The 27,572-nt window shown below is 32.5% G+C and overlaps 1 protein-coding gene and 1 long non-coding RNA gene across 3 annotated transcripts; both read left to right on the forward strand.

Annotated features, from left to right (window-relative positions):
- The first annotated feature begins 1,896 nt into the window (after window positions 1–1,896).
- On the forward strand, window positions 1,897–2,592 carry LOC133305316 (uncharacterized). The gene is made up of 4 exons (XR_009750759.1): window positions 1,897–2,034; window positions 2,124–2,192; window positions 2,303–2,450; window positions 2,535–2,592. It is a non-coding gene; the product is annotated as an uncharacterized LOC133305316 (long non-coding RNA).
- Window positions 2,593–15,608: 13,016 nt separating this feature from the next.
- Window positions 15,609–22,586, forward strand: LOC133305337 (plasma membrane ATPase 4). Of its 2 annotated transcripts, none has more exons than XM_061505525.1 (16): window positions 15,609–15,789; window positions 17,784–17,903; window positions 18,001–18,237; window positions 18,487–19,248; window positions 19,350–19,472; window positions 19,555–19,659; window positions 19,752–19,896; window positions 20,015–20,179; window positions 20,305–20,543; window positions 20,638–20,670; window positions 20,770–20,851; window positions 20,954–21,150; window positions 21,194–21,361; window positions 21,478–21,660; window positions 21,747–21,928; window positions 22,068–22,586. In XM_061505525.1, the coding sequence occupies exons 1-16, from the start codon at window positions 15,739–15,741 to the stop codon at window positions 22,162–22,164; spliced, it is 2,889 nt and encodes a 962-aa protein (XP_061361509.1). In that variant the 5' UTR covers window positions 15,609–15,738; the 3' UTR covers window positions 22,165–22,586. The 2 variants fall into 2 exon arrangements, with proteins under 2 accessions (XP_061361509.1, XP_061361510.1); XM_061505526.1 differs by having other exon boundaries at window positions 20,954–21,114.
- The last annotated feature ends 4,986 nt before the right edge of the window (window positions 22,587–27,572 follow it).

Below are 27,572 nucleotides of genomic sequence, written 5' to 3' on the forward strand. Positions count from 1 at the left end.
TCTCTTTATTTTATTTTTTTGTTCTTTTCTTATTCTTTTCTTTATTGTTTTCTTTAATGTCAGTCTCATTGCTCTTCATTTTCACCCTCTGCATGTATATAAATTGAACAGCTGTAAGCCCAACCTTGGAGAAATTCTTATGAATTACACTCGCATCACTGAAACTATAACAATTGGGTAGTATAACTATACATGTCGTTAAATTAAACCTAAAGTAATATATAATATAAAATTTAGATAAAATTTTGACTGTTGAGCGGGTTACTACAGAAATATTAAGTTATTTTTTAAGTTGTGGTTAAGGTCTTCTGTCAAGCTCAGCCCATTCTGCAATAGAATTTTATCTGGCTGCGATACTATTGACATAAGGATATATTGATATTTTTAACAGAATAATGTGTTATGATATAACAATATTAGGTATAATAACTTTGAATATTTATAAATATAGAGTCATATATACAAGAATTGTTATTTAATTAGTGATTGATTGATGGATATTCTTGTAACAAGATTTACAGATTGTAATAAAAATACTTCTGCCGAAAAGAAATTCCAGCGCGAATAAAGATTAATTAGTTCCTATAAAAATGGTGAAAACATTAACAAGGGACAAACTTTTTATTTTTGTTTTTTGTTCACATGGCAAAATTTGCTTATTATATATGCCAAATATACCCAGTTTCGGATCTAAACGCTGTTCTTGGATTGCAAATGAATTGAACGAAATCCAATGACGGAATGGGTGAGACGGTTTGGCAGGACCTACTGTGTGATTTGGCTTGAACTATTTTAGTACAAGTTTGGGCTCATTAAAAAGTATCTTTAAAAATTAGGCTACAAATCAATTTTTAAAGGGCTAGCCTTCAAGCCTATTTTTTAATAAAATAATATAAATGCAAATAAAAATAGAAAAAGTATTTCTCGTGTTACTGAAGATAAATTTATTTCCTATAATCCCAAACGATATTATTTTGAGGTTTAGAATAAAAAATAAAAGATATTTTAAAATTTTTACTTTCCTATAACAACATTTATTCTACTGTTTACCAAAAAAAGAAAAACTACTAAAATACTCTCTTTTTTAATCTAAACACCAAAATGATATTATTTTAAGATTGCAGTATATAACTTTATCTCGAGAAATGTTAATTCCATAAAAATAATACAATACAAATAAGTAATTTTTTTAAAATATACATATAAATTTTTTTAAATATATTCTAAATTAATTCATTAAAATATAATAAATGTGAATCTAAATAATTTTATAAAACATACTTAAATATAAAGTTAACTTTTAAATATAAGTATAAATTAAGTGTCTATTGTATGATATAAATTTGACACCTCATCTAAGAGCCATTAGATCAAGAAAAATCAACGGCTCTGATTTCTAAGCATGTGACATCATTGATTTTTTTTTTTTTTATCTAAGGGCTCTCAGATAAGGTGTCAAAATTTAAATTTGACACTGGTGTCAAATGATCCAACCTATATATATATATATATATATATAGGGGCAAGATATTCTTACATCGGTGTAAGAATTAGAAGTCTTACACCCAATCTTGACCATTGATCCACTTATATCCAATGACTCACATTACTAAAAAATTAAAGCCTTTAGATATAGGTGGGATCAACGGACAAGATTGAGAGTGTAACTTAAAATGATCTTCACCCGTGTGTATATATATATATATATATATATATATATATATATATATATATAATAATTTATTGCACTTGTTCTTTTGAAACATCATTACAGGTGTCAGTTGGGCTTTAAATGCTGTCTATTCTTGTTCATCTGGATCTTATTTTTTATGTTGAGCCTCTTTAGGAGGTGTCTGCAAGATACGTGATGCTATGCTGGTCATATTGCAGCTTGTGGGGCACTTTTTGGAAGAAACGTGTGTGAATCCTACATTCATCATAAATCATCCTGAGATAACGAGTCCTTTGGCAAAGTGGCACAGATCAAAACCAGGCCTGACGGAACGTTTTGAATTGTTTGTTAATAAGCATGAAGTAAGATCATAAAACTTGGGTGATTATCATTAAAAACAAGTTACTCACCTTTTGATTCTTATTACTCACTTTTTTCTGTTACTTTTCAGCTTTGCAATGCATATACTGAATTGAATGACCCTGTAGTACAACGTCAGAGATATGCTGAACAACTCAAGGTAATGAGATATGATACAACTGTACCGTACTAAATTGATTTTGCTTAGTTTGTTTGATAATTTTTACGCATAATAAGAATAACGGTTTGATGTGCGTTCCTGCATGTCAGGATCGGCAATCAGGTGATGATGAAGCAATGGCTTTAGATGAAACATTTTGTACGGCTCTGGAGTATGGTTTGCCACCAACTGGTGGTTGGGGTTTGGGTACGTATTGATCAGTTGACAATGTTGCTGACTGATTCACAGAATATTAAGGTTCTTGCTCTTTCTCTCTATCTCTCTGCATGCTCACTTTGTGTTTTGCAACCTCTTACAATCCTCATTCCTTTTGGGTGACAGGAAGTTCTTCTCTTCCCTGCCATGAAACCTCAAGTTGAACCTTCAACTAAAGGTTTGTATACTATTGCACATACTTCTCCCTTCTTTTCAATAAAAAACGAGGGGGTAGAAAAATTATGTTTGTTCAGATATGTTGCTCGTATTGCTTTTCATGCTATAAATCCATTTTTTCTAGGAGCTTCAGAGTTTGATATTTTTTTTCCTCCATTGATTTCAGGACCTTGAGAAATTAAAGGTGATCAAGATGGGAATTCATTTTAAATTTGTTTATTTGACGAGTAGACATATTATTGACTGCCCTACGCATCATCTACACTTGATGGCCCCTCCTTTAAGGGGGGAGGCGTTGGGAGGAGGGCCTCTTTTTTTTTTTTTTTTTTGGTGATTCTAACGTCGTAATCGCATACCAAACTTACTTGTTGTATTTGAAATCAAGGCTGAATCGTTTCCCCTTTTTTTCTTATTAGTTGAGTGTTTTCTGTTAAACATGTCCATACGATTTTTATGACAGTCCGCGTGGTTTGACGATATCGAAACCGTATGAAAATATTTTGGTGAACGAAATCATGTATTGAAAAACGAAATAGGCAAATTTCAATACGAAAATTAAATGCTACCGCTGTTGGATTACATCGTTCGGGGTTCAATTAGCTACTTGTTCATTTCCCTTGTATGGTACAAGCATAATTTTTTTTCTTATCGAGATAATAATGTTAACACAAATAACAACCAATACATAACATTCTGTAGGCATAATTTAACTACTAATATTATATTCCTCATTTCAGTTCTGCTCATTATCCTCAACTTCTTCCTAAAGTAATGAGTTGTCACTTTGTAACCCAGAACTTTCGTTACTCCTAGTGTTAATTTAACGTATGCGAAATATCAATTGGTGTTTCAACCCTATACTTTTACCTATATTTATCATATCTATTTTTCCTCAAAAGAAACAACTGGTCTATCTTTTCAAATTAAACTAAGGGATCAATAATTTGCTCGGATGTTTTGTTTTTATTTAAATTCACATGTGAGGGCATCCTCCGATTATTATTATTATTATTATTTTTTCATGAAAGGTACTCTACTGTATAAGATTTTAGCAAAAAATCAACGTATAAAGCATCTGTATCAGTGCTTTCAGGGGATTATTTCTCACGGTGCTATTGATAAAGTTGTCTTTGATACTAACATCTCGTGTGCATGTTTTCTTTTCGTAATTATCTTTCTAAGTTTAAAAGGTTGACCCTTTTCGCCGTCAAAAACTTCGAGAAACTCGAAATGATTAGGATTAAATTTCAGTTTTGATTATTTTATTTTACCTTTTTTTTTTTTTTGGGTCTTCTTGGGGAGAGGAGAGGGGTCTTTGATTTGATTCAATAACAAGTTGACTTACCATAAACCAAAGCCAGTGTGGACGTGGCGCAAACATCAAAACCTCAAAAGCTATTTGGGTCTAACTCTAGCCCTGATTATGAACAGCACCATTGAGCGCAATTGGACGTAATGTTTGGTAAAGATGTTTCCTGTAGACTTTTTTCTTCTTTTTTATACTAAGACATAGAATAAAAGTTCCTGAAAGCAAATTGATTTTCTATAACTCCTTCATGTACAACTTCATAATGGGGAAAGCTCCTCATTGGGATGGGGTGGTTGTAAAAATAAATAGCGTGTGCATACGAACAAAATGGTCTTCAGGTCAGTGGTCTTACATTTGTTTTGGTTGATTTGTAACGTGTTAGGTGAGGTTGGTGCAGCAATTTCCTTGTAACAATTCACAACTGACTCAGGGCCCTATATACGAGTCAATAGTCTTTTCCTCTTTGATCAACTCACCTAGAGACTGCTTTCACATGAGTTTCATGAGGGGCAAACAACTAAAGAATTATAGAATGATTTAGCCGTCATCATTTTATAGGATGAGTTCATGGAAAAGCAAAACATAAGAGTGAAAATTTATTGACTTACCTTTTTTTTTTTTTTTTAATGTATTTGCCTTGGCTTATGACATGTTTGGTCGGCATTCCCTTCCCAGTGATGGCACCAAAAGGCCAACCTGTTATGTCATTGTACGTTTATTGAGTTTAATCATATATCATTTGCCGCATTGCCACTATAATTCATAGGCTTGAAAGTCTTGTGAACCCCAATATGTATAATAATAATAATAATAATAATAATAATAATAGCTAGTTGTGCTTCAATGGATGGATCATGGGTTATAACATGTTTTAGCATTTCAACTGAAAAATTGAGAGGCCCACTTGAAAGAAGGAGAAAAGGCGTAGGCAGGGTTAGTGGAATAATGGCATTAATGGGCAAGAAAAAAAAAAAAAAAAACCACTTGGAAAACATTCACACTTTCTCCAAAATTTTCAAAGCCGTAAACATTCAAATTATCTAGTTTAATAGATGATAATGATCATTAAAATTTCATGATTTTATTATATATAAAAAAATTATTATGAGTATTTCTCTTTTCACTTAACAACTTAATTTCTTTTTATTTTTAGCCTCAATTTATTTCTTCTATATTGTAAACTATTGCCATACCCGAATTTAGGAATCTGCCAAAATGAAAAGCGGGTAAAGAAATGATGCCAAAAGGGAAGAGGTAGACAGAGATGAGTGCGGACACGATCACCTGAGATTCCTATTGCACATGCTTTGCTTTTTAGAGGCAATAACTCCCACTTGGTTTTCCTTTCTTTGTCATCGATCCTTTATTTTTATTTTTTTTATATAGCTGCCTAAGAGGAGTTTGCAAAGCCAGAGACAACTAGCTAGGTCCAACAAAGGTACAAAAAAATACAACAAAGTACTTTCGTAATTTCATTGAGTTGGATGAATCCACCAAGTGTAGAACTTTAAAGAGTGATGAGGATCGATATATGGTATTGTGGATATGTATGCAATATTTAACAAGAAGAAAACACACCATTTACTGTTGTTCTTCGTGTGTGCCATCTCATGCACCCAATTTGAGATTTGTGGAGGAAAATGGGATTGAAGGAAGCTCAAAGGATACCAACTTTTCCTTGGTCCTTTCTTTTTTTGGGGCTCGCATGATTGGATTTGGAAAAAAAAAAGAACGTAAAAAGAATAATAACAAGAAAAGAAAACTTGAAGTCAAATGGATTTTAAAAAAAGTTGATACTATTTTAAATAAACTTAATACTACTTTCAGATTATTATTTATTTCTATTATTTAAAGTGATTATTTAATGATAAAATATGATTGATTATTCACTTGTAATATACTCTGTTTATTTTATCAAAGAATGCGATTAGAAAGAAGCACTATGAAGGAATATATATAGGAGAGGATCTTTTTGACTTGTGATTTATTATAAATTAATAATTAATTATTAAATATAACTTAATAAATTATGTCCATTCCTCTTTTATCTAATAATTTTGTTTACATATATATAACAGAAGTCTTCCCCACGCTATGTCTCGTTATAACTTATGATGGACGACTTTTTTTAACCCTCTTTAAAACTGTGAAGCATATAATGATATTTCGTGACTTTTTTTTTTATAATTTTTTATATATTGTAAAAATTTAATCCAAATATTAACTTATATTCTGTATGATAGCTCCTCAATTATCTGCACCAAAAAAAAAAACTCCTCAATTATATTAATAACTCAACTTTAAATAATAATTACTATTTTTTGGTTGAGTAATTTTTTTTTTGGTGTGCATTAGTTGAATAATATTATTTTCATAAACCAGGCGAGGGATTTAGGTAATTATAATTTTTTATAAAATTATAGGTTCGAATCTTAGTGCAGTTATTGTATTCAAAATAATGTTAATTTCATATAATATTGAGAGTCACATAACTCTCATAATTGATTGTAGACCATTGAATTGATTATACATATCTTTGTTATAATTTAAAATTTTTATATTAATATATATATATATATATATATATATTAGATTTTTCTAAATCAATTATGCATATATCTCTTATAATTTTAAATAAATTTTTAAATATTTTGAATTTTCCTAAATTTAAAGTATTGGTATAATACATAAGATATTGTAACACAAACCTAGGCAGCAAGGCATAACCCACGAAAGGAAAGTTTTGCAACGTAAACATTATTATTTCTCTTACGTTTTTTTTCTCTTAATAAAGTTATTTTTTATTAAATTTATGTAAGTTGTATATGGGCTATGTTTTGTAAATAATAAAATATTGACAAATTTCTGAAGAATATGATGCTTTAAAAGAAGGAGAAGGTTATATTTATAAATTTTTTGTTTATAAATTCTTACAAACCGATTATACTTCAATCAAAAGTGCATGATCGGTCATATTTAGTGTAATTTATAAAAAAGTTTGTAAACGGATCCTTTTCCTTAAAAGAAAGTGATTTTTTTTAAGAAAAAAAGATTTGTCCTATAAAAAGATATAAGGTTATTTCATTTAAGTAAGTAACACCATGTACTACGGATAGTACATAGTGTTAATTACCAAAGGACACATACTTAACCTTTTTTTTAATGATAAGACTAAGTATTTTTTAGTATTTTAAAAATATAATTCTTAAATCAACAATAATTGATTCAAGTAGTACAAAACTTGAACTCGTTTCCCTTAGCAAGAACTAAGAAGTACAGACGTTTGAGCTAAAATAGCTTGTGCTCTCTTGGATAGCCATCCCTATATGTAATACTTAGGGTGTTCATCAACCGATCCAAATCGATTCAAATCTCGGTGACCGAATTCAAAAATTGATAACCGAACAAATCGAAAACCGAAAAATCGAAAATCGAAAAAAAACTGCAACTTTTAATTGGATTGGATCGGTTTTCGGATTGCTTAATGAAAACCAATCCAATCCAAACCGATCCAATATATTAATTTCCATCTACTTACTTTGGTCTTTCTCCAATCATAATCCAAGAATTTCTAAACCCAAGACTCATTAACCCATCAACTAAACCCAAGAAAAAATCTAGTCACATCTCATCAATAAAATTTCATCTGCGTAGAGCTTCATATCTCATTGCCCAAAAAAAAAACCTATATTATCGTTCACTGATGCTTTTGTATTTCAACTTTTTTTTTTACAAAGCCAATATATATACAAAAGATGTTATCTGCATGAAACAAATTTTAGGATTTTCAAAAAACCGAAATCTGATTCAATCCAAACCGAAAAAAATTGGATTGGATCGGATCGGATTTGAAAAAAAGTCCAAACCGAATGGATGATTACATGGTCAAACCGAATGGATTGGATTGAATTATTTTTGCTTCCAAAACCGATCCAATCCAGACCGCGCCTATGTAGTATGATACATTGGCTCTTTCACCCATTTGGGGTTTTTATTCCTTTAATTTATTAATTTGGTATTTGGCTCAAAGTATTTATCAATGGAGGTCATTTAGTGACGCGAGGGGGACCCAGCGTCACTGAGTGCTGCTATCATCCCCTACGTCACTCACACTCTTTTATTTATTTATTATTTTTTCTATTGAGTGTCACCCCCTCCCCTGGGGCACTCACAGGATTGTGCCAAGTGTCACAATCTCGTTAATTCTATTACAATAAAAACTTCGAAAAGCTATAACTTTTCACTCGGGTATCCAAATCAGATGATTTTTTTTTGATTTCATATAACTTTTCGAGATCTATGCAATGACACCTCATTTGACATATTTTATCTTCCATTAACATAGTTCAAATTTGTAACACTAATTACACTTTTTTACAGATTTGAACTATGTTTGTGAGAAATAAAATATGTCAAATGAGGTGTCATTGCGTAGATATCGAAAAGTTATGTGAAATAAAAAAAAATCATCTGATTTGGATACCCGAGTCAAAAGTTATGGCTTTCCGAAGTTTTACGGACTAACGAGATTGTGCTACTTGACACAATTCTGTGAGTGCCCCAGGGAGGGGGCAACACTCAATAAAAAAAATAAAATAAAATAAAAAAGTGTGAGTGACGCGGGGGGATGGTAACGGCACTCAGTGACGCTGGGTCCCCTCGCGTCACTAAATGACCCCTGTTGGTAAATACTTTGAACCAAATACCAAATTGATAAATTAAAATCACAACAAACCCCAATTGGTCAAATAGCCACGATACATTGATACCTACCCCAAGAGAGTGTACATGTGAACAAATAATGAATTTCTTGTGAGATACATAGGCATATATCTCCCCACATGTATACATGTTAGTTAGTGTGTGGAGCAATCATATTTAACAGTTTGTGCTACAATGAGGGCGCCCTTTTTTTCATCAGAGAGGCAATTTGTCTCACGAACGTTATCTAATGTATGTGCTGCGGCAAGTTTTTATTTTATAACAGTTCTTTGTTAACTGAGCTTCGAATTAATCATGTTCATAGAATCATGGTTCAAGAATGGCCATGTTTAAGCACTCGCTTCAATGGCTAATTGCCTGAATAGCAGAATCGGCCATGATTCCTATTTGGAAATATGGCCGACCAAAACAAATAAACTTGAGTTTGACAGAATTATTGCCAAATTATATTTACATGTATAATGGACCTCTATGATTACATTTTAGTCACTATAAAAGGATGACTATGCTGTAATTGATAACCTTCAACCATTTTGGAATTAAATCGTTGATCCTCCACTCTGTCCACCTGGGGAGGGGAGTGTATTGGTCTAGATGAAATGAATTATCTTCTCTATTTGTTTTATAAAAATTGGTTAGCATTTGAGTTTGTGCATGCTTTAATTTAAAATCCATGAGGTATACCACTCAACCACTTTGATCTCTGAGTATGGTCTAGAGCTTGCTCCTAATTGAAATAAAAGGATATATTAAATCGGAGATAAGGTGAGATTAATCCTCTATCAAAACTTAGAGCGCAAAGATTTTGCCTCTAGATTCAAAGAATCTTTCCAAGTGAATCTAATATTTCTTTGAAATATATTTCGCTAACCAAATGTGTCAACTCTGGGAGTTACTTCTAGTTTTTTTAAAAAAAAATTTAATCCAAAACAACCTACTTATGTGAAGATTACTATATTTGTAAAGGATATACATATATTTTCACATGACCTAAAAAAAACTAACTGAATTAACATTTCTATAGTATACGTAAAAAATCAATTAAATCCAAAATGTTTAAATTGTTGGATGAGAGTTTTTTTATAGTTTATATTATTCTCTAACACACTTATTCATGCAAGAGCCATTTGAGCTTTAAGTATGGATATTGCACAAGCTCAATTTCTAGTTTATATTGTGCTTATTTAATTTCACTAGAAGGTGGGGTTGGTGAGAATTGAACTTATGACTTCGTGATCACTGAAGCTCAGATATTATGTAAAGAACCAATTCAAAACAAAAGCTTAAGCTATTGGGTTATAGACTTTTTTTTTTATGGTTTATATTATTGTACTAGTTTTCTACGGTTCATCGAAGTCCTTTGTTTTTGGCCGCAACTAGGATGAGTTTATTTTTTTTGACTATTAAACCTTAAAGACAAAGAATAAGGTAACTAATGAGCGGCAAAGATAAAGTTGTATAGAAATGGGTTGGTGAATGAATACAAATGAATACAAAAGTTGTCCATGTGCGCATCAACAAATTGACCTTGGCATAAAGAGGCCAATAAACCAACAAAAAAGAAAAAAATAAACAAACTAATTGAATAAAGGAGAAGCTTGCAAATTGTCACTGATTGAACTCTCCACAAGAACAATACCTTCATAGAAATTGCAACAATATTTGCAAATGCCTGCGTGAGACTTTAGTTGTGAAAACCCATTACAAGTTGAAAAGGAAAAGAATTTGTTTTTCAATTACTTGATGATGGTATATATGAGAAAAAAAAAGTGTGCCTGGTACATTCAAGTCATCCAATTCCTTCTTTCTTAATATACAAATGTCATACATTTTTGTGTCTTTGTCATGTGTTTGTTAGAGATAGCACCACGGATGGTTTGTACTAAAAGTTAACCATTGAACTTGATATGAAGTATATTATATGACACACAGAGATTCCTCTTGTAGAAATTTAACCACCTGTCCCGTTTATCAGCATTTTTTTTTCTTGTTCCAGAAGTGGAGGGTTTATAACTACTTCTTTATTGTTCTATGCGTGAGCTACCTTTCGTCGATATAAAGAAATTTCGCGCTGATATTTAATGAAAGAGGACCACGTAAATTAAAATCATTGGATTACTAAAAAAAATATAAGTAGAGATGAGTTGTTATCCAGTGATTAAAAAAAAGCGTCATTTAGACAATTATTATTATTTACAATATGGGAAAAAAGTTTCCGATGTTACTTTAGATAACTTTATCTAATGTTCATCGAAACGACGTCGTTTTGGGTTGAAAAATTAAAAAATTAGAGTGATAAAGACTATTATAACTCTATAATAAATTAAAATTACAAAAAAACCATGATTTCCGTCTTAAAACGACATCGTTTTGATGAACATTAGATAAAGTTATCTAAAGTAACATCAGAAAAGATAAACCCTTACAATATAATTAACAAGACCCTAAAAGTCAAAATTTATTGCATCATATATTTCTAGCTTTTTTCCTTGTTTTTTTTTCTTGGTTAAAGATTAAGTTTCAATGTAAAGTTGAAGAAATGAATGATTAAACACAATTGAGATTCGAATATATACATGGGATAGGATCCGTTTACAATTTTTTTTTGCAAATTATACTAAGTACGACCGGTCGTACACTGCATGATTAAAGTATGACCGGTCGTACTTAGTGTAGTTTGTAAGAGTTTGTAAACAAAAAAGTTTGTAAATATAACCTGCCCATATATATATATATAGAATCATAAATGGAATCACGGGCATACGAATACCCTACATTGCTTAAGTTAAGAAAACTAGATGGTTATGCAAAAGCCAATGGATAATTGGAGAGGACATAACAATGTCTGCATATTTATAAATATAACCTATCTAATTTAGGGTAGTTATCTGCGGCTGACATATAACTTTTAAGATACGGTTTTGTCTCCTGAAAAATATTGTGACGGCTGCACGGAACAATGTCTTTGCAATGATTGAAGAAACATATTTCCTTTTATATAATATACTAAAGGTTAAGTCACAATAATTAAGTTAGATGGATGAAATTTTGAAGATATTTCAATTGATTGATCGCTTTGCAATTAGTTCGATTTAGGGCGGGTCTCGATATTAAGACTTTAAACTCTTCCAAAATATATATAAAATTTTAGTTATAAATTCTTACTACGAAAATAATGAATTTCGGAAGAGCAATTTTACACGCTTAAGTTGCTAAAAATAACCCAATTGTCAACTGATGCTTCCGTATCTCAATTGTTTTTGTCATGATTACTTTCGTATAGTCAATTTAGTTTATGATCTTAAAATTTTATAATCATATCGATCATAGTTATCCATATACATTTTACTCACAAAACAACCAGTGGAGTTGGGAGGGGTTATTAGGGGAAGGCTTTAGTATTATCTAGCTAGCTCTTATAAAGACCAGATGTGGCGGAGGGAGGGGTACACGAGGATGGTATATAGCTCTTGCAATATTTTTCTTTTATTAACTAAAGTGCATCATAATTTTATAAGCAACGATATGTATATATACTTGCTATTATGATTTCATTACTTTTTTAAGTGTCTTAAAAGTCAAGAAAATGAGACATGTGTCTCATTTAGATACACGTACACGTCATAAGGTATGAATCAAATAATAAATAAGTTTGAAACTAATATACATACATTTATATAATGTTAGAAGTTTAAATTCATAAGAAAACGGTAGCCTTAGTAAAATTTTCTTCTTGTTCATCTGTTTACAGTAGGATTGATAATGCCAACGTGGATGCAGTAAGAAATAATTATTGTACTTATATTCCACGAAACGCAGACACAAAAGTCAAGGAAAAAGAAATAAGTTAAGAAAGAAAGCAAACACCCAAAGGAACGAGTTTGAGAAAATGGCCAGTAAAATTGTCTCAATGTCAAAAAAACGTGTGTTTCAGCAAAAAGGAGGCGGCTATATTCCTAATTTCCCAACGAGACTAGAACTTTTGTTCCCTTTTCATGATTTTTCAATAAAATAAAGTCAAAGTCAAAGAAAACAAATAACCTTTCATTTTCCCTAAGCACAAGGGGGCTGAAGCCAGCGAAAGGGCGGTTTTCGATGGGCTTAACCGCATCTGATTCTTATCCTACTGGGTAGCGCTGTTATAAAAGAATCACAGACGTTGGAAAGAATAACGGTGGATAAGTACAGGTTGTGCCCACTCAAGCTTCCTTATTGCACATTGAAAATCTGAATTCGACTTGCCGACCAGTTCAATTTATAGTCCAATCTCTCGCTATTTATTTATGAGAAATGTTTTTCTCCGGTTACGTAAAAAAATTTATTTTATGTCACAGACACATAACAATCTGAGTCAACATTTTTTTTCTTTTTTCTTTTCGTTTAACCGTAAGACCCACTCAATTATGTCTCTACATGAGATAATACTATCTCATGTAGCATGAGAAAAACATTGCCCTTTATTTATTACATAAAAACTCCACCTAAATAATTTTTAAGATTCAACCTTTAAATTTGTTCTTTAGAATTTATGGATTGGATACACTATTTCCCCCCAAAAATTAAGGTATCCAAAACTTATAAGACTAATTTAGTTGTTATTTATGTTATTTTTTTAAATTACGGGTGATATTTTAATTATTTAAAATAATATTTTGTTTGTTGCGTAAATAAAAATAAAATGAGATTTTATCAGAACTCAAAATCGACAAATCTTTTAAGTATTGAAAAAATTGTACGTGCTGAGTTTTATACATACCAAACAATAATTTATCTTTTAAATAATATAATTTTTGTAACGTGTGAGTCAATGTATAAATTAAGATTTAAAAATAATATTTAATATTTATTTTAATTAATAAAATAAAAAATAAAAATATTGGTAATTTAAATATAACAGTTCTATTTCTTATTTTCTAACTGCCATTAAGAAAACCCTCAATATATATATTGTATATGTTTTATTAGTTGTGACCAGAGATATATTGACATAAAATGGTTGACTAGTCTACTTATGCACACCGGTTTTATTTGCTTGTTATATTAAATGTTGCTTGTTGTTTTTTTTTTCTTTTTAATTTTATTTTAACTATGGCCTACCGGTGAAATTTATTTCAGAAAATCACAATGGTAAGTTGTGACTAATCAAAGTAAAGAAATTCAATAATTGTTAGTATCTTAAATTGATCTACTCTATGGGGCGAATTAAAGTTTGGATTCTGATACCATAAATGTATAATGAAATTTAGACATAACAAGCATGACTGTAAATTAGAAAATAACTTACTTGAATATAATTTTATGACTTTTCCTTAATTTCTATTTCACATGAATGATGATAAAAAGAAGGATTTGGTGTTGGTCCTTTTTTTTTTTTTTTTTTGATACATGATGTTTGTTCTTTTAAAGAACAAAGAATTATGTTATTTTAAATAAGAGAAAGAATTACACAGTAAAAATTATGGAGAGATAAAGTGGGAGATTTTTTTTAATTTACATTTTCAATAAAAAGTTAATTTTAACTAAAATAACTGTACTTTAAAAGAATAAATAATTTTTCCTAAAAAGAAATACATTTATACTCCTAAAATAACTGATAATCTAATAAATTTTAGAATTAAAAAAGTAAATAAAAATTCTTAAATAAGTTGCTCAATTACGTCTAAGAATCGAATCATAATGGCAGTGTAAAAATCAATGCTATGAGATAACAATGGAAACACAACAACACATAGAAAGGAGTGCAATCATAGGAAACTAGATATCTAGAACAAATCTTTGGTGTTAGTGGAGTACCAAAGATTCAGTACATTTCACCAATAAAAATATTACATGTCAGCTAAAATTTTATTTTCTCTGACAAATTTTTTTTTCTCTCCTATGTTGTGTAATGCTCTCATTGGTGAATGCACTGAATCTTAATGCAACAGTAGTACTAAAGATTTATTCCAATATGTAAGGAAGAAAAATTGCAAAATATTAAACCTGAGTCTAGTATTTAATATTGTGTCCTTAAGACAATTCTGTCCCCTCAACGATGCCCAAGGTTTATGAACAAATGTCTCCAAAAAAAAACAAGTTACCTTTGTTTTGATAGTGGCACAACCGGAAGAAATAACATCGGCGGACACAACGAACATTGATCAATAGCACAAAATGAATGCAAAAGATTTCAAAATATATTTTTTATGGAGTTTTGGTATGGGAGGAAAATTAGAAAAGTCTCTTATTTTTTTTGATTTCCTTCCATTATTTATAAACCACTAATGGTCGTGATGAATGATACTTATTGATGATGAAGACTTGTGTCTGTTCCGGAGTGAAAAGTCATGTTTGTTCACCTATAAATAGTTATGTTTTTTCAACAATCAAAAAACATATTTCTTCATATCCAACTTTTTATTCACAACATTTTAAATTTTATAAGAATTCCAACATTGGTTTCACATTCATTGCATCATATGATCACTAATCACACAATTATTCTTTATTTGGATTTTTAACTATTGAGTAACCATCAAACAAAAGGATAAATCACATCGGGACCACTATATTAAATGCTTTGTTTTCAATTCAAAACACGTGTAAAATTTTCCGTTTCTATTTAATTTAATATATCAACGATTTATCTTGCAAGACACTAATAATCCTTCAGTTAATTTATTAAATATTCATTGATTCTTTTTATTAAACATTTAGAATCTGTGATAATTGAAATTAGAAGATATGACAAGAACTTTAGAAAAAAATAATTTGTTGTTGTTATAGTGTGAAGTGGGGGATGAGGCCTAGGCAACTCAACCATAGTCCAGAGAGATGTGGGACCGTCGTTAAGTTAATGAGAAGGTTTTGAAACCCAAGACATCACCATGGTCAACATTTATAATTGTGAAGGAGAAGTCGCATTCATTAGTCTTAATTGTGAGGCTCTCTTTGAGGTATAAAAACATAGGCATGTAGCTGTGTTTATTTCCTCACTCTCTCTCATTCTCATCCCTTTCCTTTTGCTTCTCCAAGAGACAGAATCCCCATGACCCTTCTATAAACACACACAACCCCCCTTTTCTCTCTCTCTCTCTCTCTTCTGTTCCTCCATTGTTATCACTATTCAGAATCTGAACACCCATGGCGGGTGCAATCAGCCTCGAGGAAATCAAGAACGAGACCGTTGATCTGGTACCCACTTTTATTTATTCTTCTACTGCTATGTGTTTAGGTGTTTCTACAGCAAAATCTTTTAAAAAGTTTTGATTTTTCTGTTTATGCATCTTTGATTGCCTTCAGAGTTACCTTTCCCCTGTTCCTTGAACCAGAGAAAAGTTTAGATTTCTTAAAATTTTCATCTCATTTAACTTCTCTGGTAACTCAGTTCACTTCAACCATCAATTTTAATTTCTGGGTGTGAATGGTCTAAACATGTAAATTTTTTTTCTTATCTTCGGATATAATTTTATTTTTTTTCTACCCCATCAGTTTCATTGAGGAGAAAATTAAGGAATAATATTAGGTGAGGTAACATGCACCGAAAGGCCGGCGAAAGGGACAGAGTATGATTCCAAAAGCAACCCACAACTATAGGATACTAATTTTTTTAATTTTTAATTTTCCTTCATTTTCTCTGCTACCAAACAGATGAATTTCAATTTTTATTTTTTATTCATCTGGATCTAAACGTGTTATCGGCAAATAAGAAGATACAGTGTTCAACACGCTTCATTTTCTTCCTATTTTGTCCAAGGTTGTATACATAATTATTTTCTCTGTCTGTCATCTGTCTCTTTCTGTGTCTGCGCCTTGTTTGGGAGGAGATAAATCTAAGTACTTTTCCGTGGTACTTTCGGCTTTTTTTTTTTTTTTTTACTCTATTCACCCATGCCCCCTCATCGGATTAACCGTTTTTATGTTAACTCAAGTTTATGATTTAACGGTCCTGATTCCTGACACAACAGGGTCCACAGACCACAGCATTAAACGCTTAATCTGTTTGTCCAATTTGCCCTCGATATCTTTTGTGATTTTCGACCGAGACCATTATTAACGGAAAAAATTATATTGTTATCTCAATTTAAAAATTAATTTTGGCGTTAAGGATGTGAACTATGAATTGTGTGGTTATAAGACCCGCAGTTTTATTTTTACTGGTTTGGCCAAACGGATCCTAATATGTGGAATGGAAGCCGGTGCAAGCTGTAACACATGGAGGGTTAGTTGTCCTGTCTCGTCTGACAGAAGCACTTTTTGGATTGTGCGAAGTGCGTTAGTCAACGCTTTCGTGATTGGCTGGCTGGCTGGCTGGCTAAGTAGGCTGGCGCCGTTACTCAGGGGCCCAAGGGCCTGTTTGGCTTATATATTTTTAATTAGACTGCTTTTCGCTTGGGAATGAATCAAAGTGATTATGATTATGATCAAATAACATCATCACATGACAACTTCTTCGCATGTACTTTTTGCTTAGTTCTAACTTTGGTAATCAAAATCATCGTCAAAATAGAAAGCTCTTTTTTAAAATCTTGACATTAAATTTGCTTCTTCTTTAGGACACTCAAAAATCAAAATGAATCTGTGTGATTCTGTTTCCATAAATGAATTTTAGAAAGTAGAAACTTATTCTTTTATAGTATGTGGCGGTTTCTGATTAAAAATTAATCCGGTTTTTAAATATTTTGTAAAACATTATCTTTATTAACATATTCCTACACTCGTACCTTGAACTTCTTCACTTTTTACTGATCTTATTAGTATGATATTTATATTATTGTATTTCTGTATTTTTGCCAATGTTATTGTCAACATATAGAGGAAAAGTAATTTGATGTAGCAGAAATACAAGTTTGAAATGCAACTCAATCATGCGTAATAGTTGTATCAAGGTAGAATCGTTGTGCCTATACACAAAAATGCAATTCCAACGTCTCAACCCCAAGAAGCGTGATTCTTTTGCAACAAAGGGATCTCAATTCTCAAATATATATCTAATTGAATCTTAGTAATCTACACACCAAGGGTTGCAATAAGCAAAAATAAGTACAAAATCAAATAAATAAATAAAAAAGGAATAAACATTGCATTCATAAAGCTTTGAAAAAAAGAAAGAAAGAATGGTGGTAATTAAGGAGTAACTGAATTTGTTATTGCAGCATTAATTTTTGATATCATTTGTTAATTTACAGGAACGTATTCCTATTGAGGAAGTGTTCGAGCAATTGAAATGTACCAGAGAAGGATTGTCCGCGGACGAAGGAGCCAATCGGCTTCAAATTTTTGGGCCAAACAAGCTAGAGGAGAAAAATGTTCCTTCCTCTTCCTTTACTATACATTGGATAATATATTTCTAAGATACAATTACTAAATGCAATTGCTAATTGGTAACAATTTTGAATGATATAGGAAAGCAAATTACTCAAGTTTCTTGGGTTCATGTGGAATCCTCTGTCATGGGTCATGGAAGCTGCAGCTATAATGGCAATTGCTCTTGCAAATGGTGATGGGAAGCCCCCAGATTGGCAAGATTTTGTGGGTATTGTTTGCTTGTTGGTCATCAACTCCACTATCAGTTTCATTGAAGAAAATAATGCTGGTAATGCTGCTGCTGCTCTTATGGCTGGTCTTGCTCCCAAGACAAAGGTAATAAATTAAAGTTTGTGTCTGTGTCCTGCCTCAAGTAACTCTGGATGCATCTGATGCTATTCATACATGTGCCTAATGATTAAGCGAATATATGTGTATTTTAACTAACTATATGCAAGTGGTTATGAACTCTAGAGTCATTGTTTTGTTACAAGGTTATATACTATTGAACTCTTTGAGCATGTAGAAGTAAAAGGTTTAAGCTTGTTTTAATGACTGATTCAAAATTCTTACGCCTCGTTGCAGGTTCTTAGAGATGGTAAATGGACTGAGCAAGAAGCTGCAATTCTAGTCCCTGGAGATATCATAAGCATCAAACTAGGTGATATCATTCCTGCTGATGCTCGTCTTCTTGAGGGAGATCCTTTGAAGGTTGATCAATCCGCCTTGACCGGAGAGTCACTTCCTGTGACTAGGAATCCTGGGGATGAAGTTTTCTCTGGCTCAACTTGTAAACAAGGTGAAATTGAAGCTGTTGTCATTGCAACTGGTGTCCACACATTTTTCGGGAAAGCAGCTCACCTGGTGGATAATACCAACCAAGTTGGACATTTCCAGATGGTGCTTACAGCAATTGGAAACTTCTGTATTTGTTCTATTGCAGTTGGTATAATTGCTGAGATTATAGTCATGTACCCAATTCAACACCGCAAGTACAGAGATGGAATTGACAACCTTTTGGTCCTCTTGATTGGAGGAATTCCCATTGCTATGCCCACTGTGTTGTCTGTGACAATGGCCATTGGTTCTCACAGGCTATCTCAGCAGGGTGCTATCACCAAGCGAATGACTGCCATTGAAGAAATGGCTGGTATGGATGTCCTCTGCAGTGACAAGACAGGTACACTCACACTTAACAAGCTGAGCGTCGACAAGAACTTGATTGAGGTCTTTGCAAATGGCGTGGACAAGGAACATGTGATGCTTCTTGCTGCAAGGGCTTCCAGGACTGAAAACCAGGATGCAATAGACGCTGCTATTGTTGGAATGCTTGCTGACCCAAAAGAGGTTTAACTTCTCTTCAATTGCATCAATTACTATATTTCAGTTTACTTTTAGAAAAATGTTGATTTGACTGATTATCTTGAACAAATCTATGCCTTGTGTAGGCAAGGGCTGGGATAAGAGAGGTGCACTTCTTACCATTTAATCCTGTTGACAAGAGAACTGCTTTGACTTACATTGATGCTGATGGATATTGGCACCGGGCAAGCAAAGGTGCTCCTGAGCAGGTAACTTCATGATTCTGTTTGTTCAGGATATGTGAGATTTCTAGTTACTCTATCGATGCTAATATATTTACTTGGCGAACAGATCATGACCCTGTGTAACCTCAGGGAAGATACTAAGAAAAAGTGCCATGCTATTATTGACAAGTTTGCAGAGAGAGGGCTTCGTTCACTTGCTGTTGCTAGACAGGTTTTTATAGCTAGTCTTTATATTTGAAGTTTGTGTTGAAACTCTGCATTTCCTTTCACTAAGCCTTTGGTCCTTTTGTGCTACTTCTGCAGGAAGTTCCTGAGAAAACAAAAGAAAGCGCAGGTGGTCCATGGCAGTTTGTTGGTTTGTTGCCACTGTTCGACCCCCCGAGGCATGACAGTGCTGAAACTATTCGTAGAGCTCTTCATCTTGGTGTAAATGTCAAGATGATTACTGGTAACTAATCTAAGTCATTCCCTCCCCCCATCTCCCTCCCTTTTTCAAAAAGAGTTTACACTATGAAAGATTATTTTATTATCAAGCATCCTCAATTTACTTTTGTTCTACTCTTCAGGTGATCAACTTGCCATAGCTAAGGAGACTGGTAGGAGACTTGGGATGGGAACTAATATGTACCCATCTTCTACTTTGCTTGGTCAAGACAAAGATGCAAATATTGCTGCGCTTCCAGTAGAAGAGCTGATTGAGAAGGCAGATGGATTTGCTGGAGTATTTCCAGGTTCACTCTCTTTACCTCTTCCACTATGATGATTTTTTTCTTCTTCTTTCCTTTTCTACCTATGTTTTTTGAAATGGTATACTTTCTAGTTCTGTCTTAATCATCTCTTATCTATGTACCTACAGAGCACAAATATGAAATTGTAAAGAAGTTGCAAGAAAGGAAGCACATTTGTGGAATGACTGGAGATGGTGTCAACGATGCTCCTGCTCTGAAAAAGGCTGATATTGGAATTGCTGTTGCTGATGCTACTGATGCTGCGAGAGGTGCTTCTGATATTGTCTTGACAGAACCTGGATTGAGTGTTATTATTAGTGCAGTCTTAACTAGCAGAGCTATTTTCCAAAGAATGAAAAACTATACGGTTGGTTGCTGTCTGCTTTCTCCATAAACATAATCTGTTTTGCTTTCGCTGTTTCTAAATTAATACTGTTTGCTTTATTTTCTTTGTATTTCAGATATATGCAGTATCTATCACTATCCGTATAGTGGTAAGTGGATGGTAATGTTATTATGAGTCTATGTAATTCATTATGACAAGGAATGACTGAATATTCATCAGTTTGGGTTCTCTTTTTTTCTGAATGCAGTTTGGCTTCATGTTCATTGCACTGATCTGGAAATTCGACTTCTCTCCTTTCATGGTTTTGATTATTGCTATTTTAAATGATGGTAAATCTCTTAGCAGATATTCCTCTGAATTAGACTTTAATTCTCTTCATGACTATGCTGATTGGCAATGGATGTCTGACACTATAATTGTCATACTATCAGGAACAATCATGACAATTTCAAAGGACAGGGTGAAGCCATCTCCCTTACCTGATAGCTGGAAACTGAAAGAAATATTTGCTACTGGGATTGTTCTTGGAAGTTACTTGGCACTGATGACTGTCATATTCTTCTGGGCAATGAAAGAAAACACCTTCTTCCCTGTAAGAAATATTCAACTAGCATATATTCAAGTTCTTGTGTTGGATCAAATATATAACATACCCTTGATTATTTTTGCAGGACAAATTTGGAGTTAGACACCTGACTCATGATGAAATGATGTCTGCTCTGTATCTACAAGTCAGTATAGTTAGCCAGGCTCTGATATTTGTAACCCGTTCCCGTAGCTGGTCCTTTCTAGAACGCCCTGGATTGCTCTTGGTCATTGCTTTCATTATTGCTCAGCTGGTAAGGATGATACTACATTTAGTCTCTCCCAAGATTATGCAACTAAAATGTGTGTGTTTTCTAACAACTAATATGAGAGAAGGGTTAAATAATGTTTTGACCATATGGTCTTGCAGATTGCTACAATCATAGCAGTTTATGCCGACTGGGGATTTGCAAAGGTCAAAGGAATTGGTTGGGGTTGGGCAGGAGTCATATGGCTCTACAGTGTTGTCTTCTATTTTCCACTTGACTTCTTGAAGTTTGCTATCCGCTACATCTTGAGTGGCAAGGCTTGGCTAAATATGCTAGAAAACAAGGTATTTTTTAATTAACTTTTTTCTCTTTCACGAATGGTGAAAATTTTCATGAAATAGATTTGAATTGTTGTTTCTATGCGTGACAGACTGCCTTCACCACCAAGAAAGACTATGGTAAGGAAGAGAGGGAAGCTCAGTGGGCTCTTGCTCAGAGGACCCTGCATGGACTTCAACCACCAGAAACTTCAAGTATTTTCAATGAAAAGAGCAGTTACAGAGAACTCTCTGAGATTGCTGAGCAAGCAAAGAGAAGAGCTGAAGTTGCAAGGTAAGCAACCATACCCTTGTCTTCTGAGATTATTAGAATAGAAAGATTTATTCCATGTCTCATTATTATTGACATTTAGAGCCAGTCTTGCAGTGGAACTAATGCACGAAATTTCTTTCTTTTCCTCCTATGCTCACAGGCTTCGTGAGCTTAACACACTTAAGGGACATGTTGAGTCTGTGGTGAAGCTTAAAGGTCTGGACATTGATAACATCCAGCAGCACTACACTGTGTGAAAAACACTCGAAAAGTGTAGATAGCAAAGGGGCCAAATTCAGTGGCATACCTGAAACAAGAAGAGACAAGGAGCAGGCCTAACTACTTAATGCTTACTTGGAAGGGAGAGTTAGCCTGTGATATAGCTTTCAGAGTCTGTTTTTACCTTTTTCCATGTATTTTCAGTTCTGGCTTTATGTCTTTCTCTTATTTTTGCGTGTCAATATAGGGGCAAAATAGTGTTAGTTTCAGTCCTTATTTATCCCTTGCTTTCATATGGTTTTGGGTGCTTCCTAATTGTATGCTACATCAAGGTGGCATTGATCAGATAATGTCAATATTGGGATTTTTTAAGGTGGGAGAATAAGAGTTTTTGAAAGGTTTTTCTGTCATCATGCAAAATGATTAAAACCCTGACTTGGTTTGTCAATATAATTTTAATTTGGGTCCCTTTTTTATATTTCCCTTTTGATGTTTGTTTACCTATAGGAAACACTCATCAGAAAAGATCTAACAACAGGTATTGAAATAAGGTATGCATTTATAAATGCTTAAAGATAAATCTACCCTTAAAAGAAAGGGAAAAGTTCACCAATGCCCTTGTGGTTTGCTTTAGAATCACTTATGCTCCTGTGGTTTTTTTTCTATCACATATGCCCCTGTGCTTTGTAAAAAATAAGAAACCACAGGGGTATATGTGATAAAAAATATACCCTTTTACAAACCACAGGGGCATATGTGATAAGAAAAAAACCACAGGGGCATAAGTGATTCTGAAGTAAACCACAGGGGCATTGGTGAACTTTTCTCTAAAAGAAACTAGGGAGATTGTGCTAACTAGCTGTTGTGTGGAGGAGGTTAGCTAATGAAGTTATCACACTTCGGGTAATGAGTATGACAGTATTTAGATAATGCTTTCATAAAGTTTGGCATAGTTTTCGATCTTCCTTTCATGAAGGAAAGTAACAAATTCCAAATTAAGTTTTCGTCAAACATACAGAGAGACTTATTGATTGCAATTAAATAGTCTCTCAGGTAGTGTTTGGTTGAAGGTTTATTTTGGGATTGATGGGAATGTGTAAGTGGATATTGAAAAATACCACATTTGGTTCAGGGTTTTTCAAGAAATACCAGACAAATAGGATAGATGGGAAAATGACTTTTGTGTTGATTTTTTGATGAAATTCACTGTTACAAAATACCACTTGAGATGTGTTATTTTGAGATAACTGGAGAAGTGAAAAAATAGGAGCAAATTTTCTCCCGAACATAGATTTTGCATATTTAAATAAATTTTCTTGGTAATATTTGGGTCAACCAAACAATTTTTTTTTACATTTTCCTACCAAACTCACTTTCCAACCATTTCTCTATCAATTACATTTTTCTAATAAAAAAAAATTTCTCCCAAACCAAACACTACTTAAAGACTTTCAAGTACTAATAATGGCTGCTGTTCTTCTAACCTTCAAAACGTGGATTTGAAATAATGTGCCTTGAAGAACTGGAGGGTTCCATTTCCGTAATAAATAATAATACTTAGGGAGTGCGTTTGGTACAAGGATTTTGGCCGGATTTCCGAGAAATTGAATTTTTCTAAATTTTAAATTTTCGGATATTATCGTAAACTGAATATAAAAATTATATTTTTGAAAATTGAGATTCTCGGATAAAAAAAAATTTCTCCTCCACCAAATGCCTCCTTAGAGAAAAGTATCTCATCGTATGTCACATTTTCTTCGCTATTTAGTTTTTCTTTTTTTTCTTCTCTGCCACTTTTTCTATACTTTCCACGGCTCACCTTAATTGTTTTCGATGTTTGTTTAAGAAACATCATCGATTCCAGTATACCTGCGCATTACCTCCACTTATGATGCACCAATACTTTAAGGATACGTTGAGTTTTAGCTCCAACCATTAGATTGGTTGGATTATATTTATTATTTTATTGAGTTTAATATAAATATCTGTGATATCTTATGTTTTTTCGCAAAATTGATAGGTATTACACGTTTGATTTCATTTTTTTGTTAAATTATTGAATATTAAATATAATATACACTATATAAATTAAAAATATTATTTAATATTAAAACATGTCCTAACATGTCGAAATCTAATATTTTTTTTATAATTAACATGTCGTAGTATCGTGTCATGTCTCGTATCCTGTATCGATGTCAGTGCAATATAAATCTCGAATACCATAATTAAGGCTTCAGATTCTTTGTATGTTTTAGTGAATCTGAATGAATTATCCAAAAAGAAGAAGAAGAGAGAATCTGAATGTAAAATCAAATAGAATTTTGTTTGAATTTCAAATTCAATCTTTCAATTAAAATTTAGGGTACTCGGTGCCTTGGTTTGGTTTGGTGTTTGAGGAGAAAACCTTACGAGCAGCGAATGTATTTATAGACACCTTTCCATACTTTGTGTCTGGAGTACTTCATTTAATTTCTTCTGCAGTATTGGGTTTTGGCGGTATTTATCATGCACTTCTGGGGCCATATTTTTTATGATTTTATATTGAAATTTATACTATTTTTTTCTTTTATCTAAATTTATTTTATCTGTGCATCTGGTTTACATCCATGCCAAAAGAGGCAAGATTTTGGGATGCGAAGGGAAATTAAAAAAAAAAAAGCAAGGATAAAAATAAAAAAATTCTCATTTGGTAAAAGGAAGTACCGAATTCGGGATAGGTGAAAAAAATTTCAGAGTAGAGAAAATTTTCTGTGCAATGGATGTATGTACATTCCTATCAAAAGAGATGAGATTTTGGGATATGAAGCGAAGTAAAAAAAAAAGCAAGGATAAAAATGAATTTTTTTTCTCTATTTGGTAAAAGTTTGTACTCCCGATGAATGGAAGAAATTTCGGTGTTGAGAAAATCTTCTGTCTAATAAATAATGTATATACATCCCTACCAAATGAGTAAGATTTCGGGATATAAAGAGGAATAATAATTAAAAAAAAAAAAGCAAATAAATGTGACCCCACTCCAACCCTTTACTTGTTGAACTGAACACATCAAATTGTCAATCGTTGAAAAGTGTGATTCAACCATTGGTTGAGTTCTTCCTACCAAGATCAAACTAAACATGCCAGAGTACTATTGATAAACAATAATTGGCTTCGTTTTGACTTGCATAGTTTCATATGCCTTAAATCAAGCGAATAGGATAAGCTTGACAAGTCCAATTGACTTACTGTCAATTTCAATTGCTTTGTGACGGTTTTATTTTAGCAGTAGTTGTGTTTTGTTTGGCAAAATACATTTATGTATCCTATTTGCGGCATCAAATTTGTAAAGAATCAATTTAGCTGAATACTTGTGATCACATGATTTAACCAAAAAGTTTATATTACTAACTCAAGCTTGCTACTTGAGAACTTAAATTCGCAGTTTAATTTGCAAAATCTAATACTTTTGCATGGTTTCAGATGCACTTAGGTTTATTAATCAGGATTGGGCTCAAATTTGGCTGGACAACAAAACAAGTTTCTAAATAAGACCTGTCGCCTCGTTATAAGCACCAGCAATTTTGAGCTTTATGGAGTCATCTAGACAGATTTTTGGACCTTTTTAATTTATTTCATAGTTTATAGCATTTTAGTAATTGTTCGTTATTTTATCTTTCGGTTGTTTCTTTGATTTCACTTTTGATTATGTGTTATCTATTTGATTGTGCATAATGCATACTCCCTTTTATTCTGTTCGATTTTATTTTGTTTGTCTTATTTAAGGCGTAAAGAACTCTCTTGTTATTTGGTTGTTTATGTTAAATAAAATTTAGACAAGAAAAATAGTTTCTCACAAATTCATTATTTCTTTCTATTTAGCTAATTAATTACTGCTTTGTCATTACTTCTATTAATAGTTAGTGTATTTTTTTTTTTGGTAAACTAATGTATTTACTCTTACGTATGGTAGCTTGGAGGGTAAGTATGGCAAATCCATTCCCTCTCTTATATGATACACTGCCTGTTTGGATGGACTTTTGAAAAAAAAGAACTTTTCATAAATTACTTTTTTTAAAAACCAAAATTATTTTACGTTTGGATGCAATATTTGAAAAATGCTTTTGAGTAAAAATATTATTTGGATGTTAAAATAAAAAGCACTTTTTAAATATAAAATGACTATTATGCCTTCTTTTTTTCTTTTTTTTTTGCTTCAGCTGCCATTTCCACCGTGTCCTTTGTTTTTTATCTTGCCATGAACTTCACACTTTCTAGCTCCAAATTATCAAATTTAACTTTCTTCAAAGGCACAGTCTTTCCATTAAGAAGGTCTTTAGCCAGAACAATGCATTGATGGTCCGATGAAGAATCCGACCCCAAGTCGAATCCTTGGTATCAATCAATTCCCTTAACTCCAAATTCCCTAATTTCTTCTCCACTGGAGTATCATCAACACCACCACCCGATAATCCGAACCCTCTTTCTCTTGAAACCCGACGCAGATGTGATTGTCCCTGGAGGGGTTGAGAGACCAAAAGGTTGGTCATCGTCGAATCGTCGTCGTCGAGCTCATGTATGTTCCATGGCAGAGGTTGTGGTTGTCGCGCTGGAGTCTGCAATCCTTGGCTGTCGTCCGTGGCGCCGTTCAATCTCTTTTGGCTTTTGAGTGAGGATTTGAGTTTGTTCTTGAGAGAGTGAGGGTAAAATGAGTCTAGCAATTTTGTTCGATGGCTTTTGGCTTCTGCTTTTTCAAGAAGCCACAATTTTTAGCTTTTTAAAAAAGTAGAATTTTAATTTTTTTAACCACCATCCAAACATCACAAAAAATCCAGAAGTCCTTTTTTTCAAAAAAGAGAGAGCAGCTTTTGACTTGAAAAAGCCCATCCAAACACCAAGACTTCAAGGTTTGGAGTCACTTTGTTTGTTTTTTTAATATTATTCATCAGTTTATGATTACTCGATTAGTTCGGTTCGAGTCGGGTAGGACCAAATTAGTTAAAAACTCATTTTAAAATGTTTTTTTTATGTTTTTACGATTTTTTTTTAATCAACATTCAAAGCACTTTTACTTTTTTATGTTTTTTTATCCCCTTTCATTTTTAAGTAAAAATTCAATTTTAATTACCTTAGATAAGACCATATGGGTGACAAAGATCTCCCAGCCAAATTTTAATACATTTAATTGTTGTAGTGCAAAAAACGGATGCCTACTAGAGGTACGTTTTCAAGTTATGGTAACGACGTGTCTCTAGAGAATTTTCAGATTTCCTAGAAATTATATTTTCTTTAAATTTCCAATTTATTAAATCGTATGCTTTAATTTAAATAATTTATTTGAAATAGAGAAATAACTTTCAATTTTTAATACATGAAATGACTTTCTTTTAAACTAGTAAGTATCCATGTATTATATGATTGTTTTTAAATTCAGGTAAAACATAAAAAAATTACAAAAGAAATAAAC

This window comes from Gastrolobium bilobum, unplaced genomic scaffold (assembly GCF_033153095.1).
Source record: "Gastrolobium bilobum isolate Gb01-03AN ecotype WA unplaced genomic scaffold, APGP_CSIRO_Gbil_v1 utg1221, whole genome shotgun sequence".
Lineage (NCBI taxonomy): Eukaryota > Viridiplantae > Streptophyta > Magnoliopsida > Fabales > Fabaceae > Gastrolobium > Gastrolobium bilobum.

What these genes read in the sequence shown, in the direction of transcription:
- LOC133305337 (XM_061505525.1), top strand. Translation starts at nt 15,739, where the DNA reads ATGGCGGGTGCAATCAGCCTCGAGGAAATCAAGAACGAGACCGTTGAT. An exon ending in TGCTTGCTGACCCAAAAGAG is followed by an intron (nt 19,249 to 19,349) that starts GTTTAACTTCTC and finishes TGCCTTGTGTAG; the next exon opens with GCAAGGGCTGGGATAAGAGA. An exon ending in CACTTGCTGTTGCTAGACAG is followed by an intron (nt 19,660 to 19,751) that starts GTTTTTATAGCT and finishes CTACTTCTGCAG; the next exon opens with GAAGTTCCTGAGAAAACAAA.